We start from the raw sequence: 8,699 nt of genomic DNA on the forward strand, positions 1-8,699 counted from the left end.
ACAACACTGTAGGTTTAGTGTTTCCACCGTGCCTTTTTCTTTGCATGTTATCATCATTCTTTGTCGCTTTTTCTTCTCTGTTATTATTCCTGACGCTCTCCACGGCGACCTATTATCTGATTGAAGCATAAATCTTGTTGTTAGGGAGAATAAAGGGGGGGAAAAGGAGAGCATGGAGTAAGGTTACACAAGACTGTATGAGAGCAGGGATGGAGAGAATATGAGAAAGGAGAAGATGGACTGTAGGGATGAGCGAATGGAACAAAGGTCAGGAAGGACGAACGCCGCGAGCTCAGTTCAGGGGTAAGGATCTACATAACAGGGAAAGGCAGGTGAATGTGAGACAAATGGAAGGTGTTATAGACACTGGATATAAGAAGAGGAGTTAAACTGAAGCTGAAGTAATGCAGTCAGGCCGACTATAGAGTGGATGGTTTCCAAAGAAAACACAAAATCTAAATTACCTAAGAGAAAGAGATGGAGGAACATCACATAGCAACATCCTTTACTGCCTCTGACTGATGTTCAGTTATCTGTATGGGGAAATAATATCTTTAATTAAATAACGATATGCACGAGTTGTCTTTACCTTTTAAGCCCTGAGTAGCGTCTGAAATATTGTCTGAGCCACTGCCAATCACACCCATGTAGAGGAGCTGGTAGCCTGAGAGACAAAACCCAGGGCAGAGTAGTCAAAACATTCACTGAAGCAAGATTTTGAAGTTCCTTACAACCTTCACATTTGTATTGCAGCCCTCTAGCTCTTTTTTTCCATCCATCCATCATCCCTTCAACCTGAGCCGTGCTATTTAGGCCTTCACACATGTACAGCACAATCACGCTCCCCCCTCACAGTTAATAGACTTATTCCTTTCTCTCTCTCGCGCCTCTTTTGACAGAATTCACGACCATCTTCTCGCTTTATGCGCCTTTCTCTATCTCTTTCTCTCTCTCTTTCTCTTTCTCTCCGACAGTCTTTTTCAAATCTCCCCTCGTCCCATTTAGAGGAAAATCAATTCTTTCTTGGCTCAGGGTCAAAGAGCTGCAAAACGAACCGTCTCTGCTTTCTCGGCCGGGTAATTTGGGAGGGGCAGGAGGTAGTCATCAAATCAAGGGCTCCATGCACCGCCGACAGGATACAGTAATATCTGAGTAATAACACGAGATTCAATTTGAAAATGCCTTGTTTCCTGCTGCGCTTCCAGTCACTGTTACTGAATAAAATATTAAATGTTTGAATTAATTTTAATGGATGGAGAAGCCTTAATATTTTGTCGGACTCTCCTTGAAGGCATTTGTTTTGTTCAGTTGTGCACACCAAAAGTGAAGAAGTATGAACACACACAAAGGGAGCTCGAGATTGTTCTCAGCCTGTAAGTCACTGCATGAAGCTGGTGTGCTTGTCGGATTGCACCAAAGGTTAAAGAAATAGTCTCCCTTCCCCTCTGCTTTCTACTTTCCACTGATGGAATGACAATGTCTTGCATTTGAGAGAAAACTGATCATTTTTACCATGGTTGAACGCTTCCACCCTCAGATGTGTTCGGAGAGCGCATTTGTTTCAATCACCACCCCACCTGCAAAGAGCCAAGTGCTGACTGGGTTAAGAAGGCTGCTGCAAGGACTTTGGGATAAAGTGTCCTCGAGATGGTCTAGGATCACCGTCTATATTCAGAGTACTAATCTCAGCCATTAGAGGGGAAACAGGAAGCTGACCCAAGGTCGGTGCTGACCTTGTTCTGTTTGTACAGCCTGTTCCCCCATCTACCAAAATCCACACACACACACACACACACACACACACACACGATGGTTATGTTTTGGTAAGGCTATCATCGTGGAGATTACGCTACATATTTGTGGCTCACAGTTGAGGCTTCATGCACAGTGCTGCATCACTTATCCTAACTTGGGACACTGAGAGTCATGCCAGATTTAGTTCCTTCACCAGTCTAATTTACTAAGAGGGGTGTGTCTGAGTGGATGAGGTTTGTCTTTGTTTTCTTGCGTTCCAATATACTGTAGAGTGGACAAAATAAGAGAGAGAGAGAAGAAGTTGCACAGAGGAAAGAAAGTGATCCCCATCCTATCCTGGGTCAGGCCTGCCCCTCCATAATCAGAGTTAGATTAGCTGCCCCTCTGCAGCCAGGACCACCAGGTTATATATAGAAACTGCAGCTTTGGGCCTGATCCTCCTCTAATGCCCCCTCCACTCTTTGTTAACATCACTGACATTCGCAGGAGGGCCCACCAAGTCTGCGTATAAGAGAGGGAGAGAGAATGTGTCTGGTGGACGTCTCTCGCCGTCTCTCAGTCTGTGCTCATGGGTGTGTGTCTGAGCTCAGTCAGGACGAGGGGGCCTTTCCGCAGACAGCTGGTCAGAGGTTTGTCGTCAGTCTGAACGATGGAGCTTCTCGAGCACAGGAACAGCAGTGATATCGGAGGCGGCCTCATACAGAGTAGCTTGGAACTGGCGGTTAGCGATCGCTCCAAAGTCGGCGACTCTCGCAGCAAGACAGGGGGACTGGACCTGTCACCAGAGAGACTGCAGGATGAGGGCCTCGAGGAGGGAGAGGCCGGGCCTCTTGAAGTTTTCCACCCGGGGGAGGCGGCAGATGAGCGGGCAGCATCAATAGTGGTGGCCGAGGCCTTGAGGTGCCAGGTGAAGATAACAACCCGGCGGAGCCTGCATCTACGCATAGCCAATCACACCGCACGGGACGTTTATGTGCGACTGGTGGGGCATGGGGGTCGCATCGCTGGAGCCAATACACTGGAACAGAGTAAGATGAGTGGAAAAAGGCAGAAGTACAATATATATTTATGAAGTATTGTCAATGTAGTGCTGAACGTAGGTGTTCTATTGTTTCATATGAAATTAAGACTGGAGCAAAGGCCTTTCCAACTTTCCCAGTGAAGTTTTAAACATGCACATTACATGTGTGTGAGCTCAGTAGTTGGGTTGCCAGGTCTGCTGTGGCAACCGTCTGGTGCAAACTGTAAGTGTAATCTGCCAAATATCCGGTGACTCTCCAGAGACTTCTTCAGTGTAAGTGTGTGTGTGTGTTTGTGTGTGTGTGTGTGCGTGACAGAACTGTAAACCGCAAATGTGTGTCGGTGCAGCTACATTATACACTGTGCTGCTCATTAAAAAAACATAATAGCTACAGTACACTGCATGTTATGTTTTATGTTTGCATGAGAAACAGAATAATTATTTGGATGGTAGATTTGTGAACAGAGGGATATTTCATGTGATCACTTATGAGATGAGCTATTTCTTGTCTGCACAAATGTTAAGAAAGTGAATATAGACATTTAACAATATAAAACGAAATGAAACTATGAATTAATCATTTGTTAAAACATCTCATCATAGTTTTTACTTAATAACTTCCCACTCTTCTCTCTGATATGTGCCTTTAGGACGTAGGGCTTACTGCCTTCACTTTGTCCTTGAGCGTGACACCGAATCTTCATAAGGTTTAGGACCGGCACATTTGATCCTGCTCGTTCACTTGAGACCAAAGGGCAGGTGAAAGAGACTGTTCCTTCAGGATTAATTAGTAGTGAAAATCTACTGGACACTGAGATTCTGCAAAACAAATACTTCTCACAGTGCAAACGCATCATTTCACCTCGTGCCGCTTTGCAAAATCATGTAGAAATTTGCTTTGGAGGAAAATTAGGCGAGATTTAGTGTTTAGTAAACATTCAGCAAATAGATTCATTTTTTGCACAGACGTACAGATAAAAATACTGCGGAGGTGCTGAAGATGAGGTTGCACGACAAAGATAAACAGGCCTGTCGACACTTGCATAACGGGGGGAAAACGCTGGCCGGTGCGTGCACGAGTGTGTGTGTTAGCGTGCGTGTGCCGTGGCCACGCAGGAATCTAGCACCGTGTAGTGTGAATAACCTCATCTGAGGAGAGGCTTGAATGTGAGCTAACGGGACAGAAGGCAGACCAGAATTACAAATAGGAAACAGCAGCAGCAGCAGCGGAGGAGGAGCAGCTGTATTGTGCCTTCAGGATGGAAGAGCTCAGGGTTTCTTATGTTTAGAAATATTGTTTTTCTCCACCTGATTTCAGGTTTTACACAGTCATGATATCAACTGAACATTGTTTTATAGCTGGTTAAACTCAACATGTGACTTATGTGGTCACTGGACTGCACAGACATTGTGAATGACGTGTTTGAAGGAATACAGCGTACAGCACATCTGTGTTTCTGTACCATCTTTGATATAGAAAGAAAAAGAGACCAGATATTGATGCACTAAGCCTAATTAAAGTCAGTTAAGGACAATCGGCTGCAGAAAATGAATGAATGAATAAACTACCACCAGCCCCACACATTATATAATCAAGCCTTCTTTTTCTCCATTGTAACGGAGCTCCTTTGCTCATCAAGTCCTTCTGCGCATTATTCATGAAGAAGACCCAAGACTCAAGTGTGAAAAACTCTCTTGATTCATATTTAATTATAATAATTATCATATATTATATTTATTTATAATAACTATATCCGTTGCCCTCTGGTCCCAGCCTGTATAAGCTGCTTTAATGTGCACGGCGAGAAGATGAATTGTGATAAATTCATTCTGTTACTGGCCAATATTTTGCTGAAGGTGCACACGGTAATGTTTGAATGTTTGAATATGTCTGATTTCCTGATTCAGCTGCCAACTCCTTTGCCTCCGTGTTGTTTTTTTTTTTTTTTTCTCCACTGCTCCTGCTTCATATTTATATGAAAACCTCCCTGAGTTCAATCACTTGTTGGCTTTTTGCTGACTCTGTTTCCATGGTAGCTGTCGCCACTCGCTCCTAAGGCTTTCCACTCCTTCTCTCTCCTCTTTTTTTTTTTTTTTGTCCATTAATTTTTCTTGATTCATGTTTGAATCAGTTGGCATGGTAACTGATTAGTCACTTTTGGCCTTGAGTTTCTGTGGCTGATTTGGAGAAATGGACCATATTTTTATTATTTTTTTTTTGCTTTGATATTTCAGTCGTTTCTCAGCCACTTTCTCAAAAATCTTTCAATCAGCTGATAATCCATGATAAAATTTTTAACTGTGGTTATGTCTTTGCCACATGTGTGTGATCACAACATAGAGTCTGGAGTAGAGGTGTTGACTGGCTGAGTCACACGTCGCTGGACATTTACCCTCCAGCTCCCACTTAATCCACAGCAGGAAGACAGCTGGGCTTATTTTTAACACTCCCTCACACACACACACACACACACACAGATCCATCTTGTGCATCAGATATGTCTCAGAAAGTCATCATTAAGTCACAGAGAGGACTGCATCCACGCACAGCTGCTCTGTTGTCGCTGTAGCGTACGTCACTACAGCAGCAGTGACGTACGCTACAGCATTATTTGGATTTATTTTATTTGAGCTGTGTAAATTGGAGCGTCATGATGTTCATCACAGCCCTCACAGATTCATTTTCCCCTGCTGGCATCCACAGGTTAAAATCCAATGGGTGAAGTATGGCTGTGGCTCGGATGCAGGAGGAGGAATAGGAAAACCTTTACATGTGCAAATTGTGTAACTGCCCTTACATTTCACGGTTGAATGGGATGTTTATATGTTGCTGTTTTTGCATTTTCTGCTCAATTTCCATACACTTAAGTAATGCAAGAGCGCCATCATGTGGTCAGTGTATTCAACTGCAGCATAAAAAGCACAAACAAAAGCAGTTTCAGATGTTTTTTATGCAACACACTTTGGACATTGTCATTGTCGTCCCACACTAGAACACACGTCAGACCATAAGACATTGTTTTTAGTGTTTCTAGTAGCAGTAGCACAGTATTATTTCCATTAGTAGTTGTAGAAGAACTAGTTTTAATAGGAACATTGGCTTATTTATGTATTTTTCTTTTTAATCATTGGTAAAAGACTTTATCTTATAAAACATGTTTTTTCCGTCTCCTTCCGTCACCAGGTGTTGTCGCTGTTAAGGACTCCGTCCCCTTGTCTCCCCTCAAACCTTCGGCTGCGCCTCCAGATACAGAGCAGCAAAGCACCGAAGGAGGAAACTCCGCTCTGGGCAACGACCTGCAGCCTCCCCGTGTTTCCATGGAAACCTCAAACCATCGACCTCAAGCTCCCAGAGCTGAAGCAGAATTGGAGGAAGACGACGAGGCCAGTGGCGCGTGCACCATTTCTGAGCTTACCTACAGGTCAGTATTTTTCTTTCAGGTTCTTTCAGCAGAAGAGCGTATAATGTTGTGGTTCAACATAGAAACACTCTCATTGGGCTGGCTTCGGCCATGGTAGGAACATTTTTATTTTTTTTTTTCAAAACCCACTGTTTCACCAAAGCAGAAGAAAAGGTGGCAACTAACAGGTGAAAAAGAGCATTCATCAGCTCAAGACGCATCAAGACATGTCCCTCAGGAGTGAGTTTAAACTTTAAACTGAACTGAGAGGAGACTGAACAGTGGACTGAACTCTACGTTAATGCTAAAGATGCTCCATGTCTACTAGATCTGTAAATACCCCTCTGTTAAATAACAAGAAATGATTGGTGCTCAGGATTTAAAGGTTGAACGTGAACCTGGCATGTGCTGTCATACAGAAATGTTGTTCTTCCAGCATCACTCTTGTATTTGGTGAATGTCAGACGTTTTACTTGTCCAGATCTGAATTTCTCTGTGGCCTTTAGGCATTTTTGCTACACCTGATTTGACAGTCATTAATGTTTCCTTTTAGTTAATAATAAAATGTGTTTTCAGAATGTAATCATCCTCCTCCTCCTCTCCAGCCCTTGTGCCAGCATGCTTCCCACCCCCGTGGATGACAGTCAAGGAGGCGTGGACTTGCTCTTCTCCTCTCCAGTCCAGAGCCCGGCCAGGCTGCTGAGGGAGCTCCACGCTGACCCCGACATCCAGGCCCAGCTGGAGGCCGAGAGGGAGCGAGACCGGGCCTACGAGCGCACCCGTCAGGCCGCGAGAAGTCGAATGAGCGGAGTCCTGACCAGCAGCCTGCGTCTGCTGTCCTCCAATGAACGAGTCAACGCCTGTGTGCTGAGCGTGGCCCGCTTTGTTGCCGTGGTAATGGGCGTCCTGCTCGTCACTGTGCCCACACTTCTTCTGCTGCTGGAGTCGGACATCGACGTGTCCTTCCTCCACGAGATCCGTCAGACGCCGGAGTTTGAGCAGTTTCACTACGAGTATTACTGCCCGCTTCGGCGCTGGATCCTGTGTAAGATCAGCATGGCCTTGGAGAACATCTGGTCTGACTGAAGAGGAACAGAAACAGAAGGAAAAGGAGAGAAAGGAGTCACTGCAGGGGGAACAAATAAGGCCAAATGTCTGTCTTAACATATGATCTGATCTAATCAGTCTTAACAACTGGTTTCTCTTGAGGCTATAGTCTGCCAGTGGGATGAAGTTATTCCACTCGTTAAAGAGCAAGTCCATTTTATTCTGTGCAAAGCTGCAATGCATCACTTATGATGACTCACAAAGTTGTATTAACATGGTCTGATAAAGCAAGTAGATTGGTTTCACTTATTTGGCAGCACGTCTTCATCATTTGTTAAGATAGACACTTTTGGCAGCGCCGAACTATAAAAAGAAAAGGCAAAGAAGACAAGAAAAGAAATTGTGTGTTCAACGAGAAACTCAGAGAAGGGAAATTTATGAAGATAACAAATAAGGGAAGTCATGGAGAGAGGAAAAGTTGCAAAAAGAGCAAGGGTTTTTGTTTAACTCGAGGTGTTATCGGCCTGTTCACTCCTGAAGCTGACAAGATGAAGCAGAGACTCTTTAATCATGATCACAAACCATTCTGATCGGTTCTCGCCCTCAGAGCGGAGCGCCTGATTGGCCACAGGGCCTGTCAGTCATGACGGAGTGGGGGGGGGGCAAGAAAGAGTAAACGATTGATTTGACAGTGAACGCAACAATAGCCACCATCAGAGGTACACTATATCAATATATATATATTAAAAAAAACAACAGAGAGATATTGATAATTAATACCAATCTTAAATAAGTTGTTTTTAAAGTTTTGTACATTTTTATGTGATCCAGATCTTTCAGGAATTTTTCAGTCAGAGGATCTCCTTTGAGCTTATTTTCAAATTAAGAGTTTACAAAAGATTACTAAAAAAAAAAAAGAAAAAGAAGAAAAGCAAATTTATTGAAGTTTATCAGGGCGGTGGGTGTGGAGAAATTTGAACTATTTTTTAAGACTACCGCCGACATTTGTTGGCTTGGTAGCACCCTGGGTTTTTTCCTACAGAGGTTAGAGCACAAATCTTTTACACAGACCACAGATTACAACTGTTTCAGATTATGTGATGTCATTTTGGAAACTGGAGGGAGGCAGGTAGATAAACGTTAGCCTGTTGGTACAACGCGCGTGTGTTTTGTTTGAACTCCTAAATGTCTTCTCAACTAAATGTTAGCTCATCGGTTACGTGCATCTTTCATGGTGGAAGGTTCTGACTGAAAAAAATATGAAGAAACGTCACAGTGGTAAATGTAAGATTATGGACTTGAGGTTTGTTGTTGACTGTTAGCTGATGGTGTGCTACTTCAGGGCGAGCTCTGTGCGTCCTCCAGCTGCACAGGTGGCAGAAGATACATGATCAGACAAGCAAGTAATGGTCAAAACCTCACATACAAATATATTTCTTTGTGCAGAGGTGACTGATAAGACTGTCACATTTATT

General features: G+C 43.7%; 1 protein-coding gene across 1 annotated transcript in view; it reads left to right on the plus strand.

Annotated features, from left to right (window-relative positions):
- The window catches only part of frmd3 (FERM domain containing 3), a 45,800-nt gene extending 37,924 nt beyond the window's left edge, over window positions 1-7,876 (plus strand). Inside the window, exons 15-16 of the mRNA XM_084552271.1 lie at window positions 5,961-6,198; window positions 6,783-7,876. Of these exons, the coding sequence (XP_084408397.1) occupies window positions 5,961-6,198; window positions 6,783-7,263 (719 nt within the window). The 3' untranslated portion in view covers window positions 7,264-7,876. The remainder of the gene's footprint in view (window positions 1-5,960; window positions 6,199-6,782) is intronic.
- Window positions 7,877-8,699: the final 823 nt, after the last annotated feature.

This window comes from Chelon labrosus (assembly GCF_963514085.1).
Source record: "Chelon labrosus genome assembly, chromosome: 9".
In the NCBI taxonomy this organism is placed as follows: domain Eukaryota; kingdom Metazoa; phylum Chordata; class Actinopteri; order Mugiliformes; family Mugilidae; genus Chelon; species Chelon labrosus.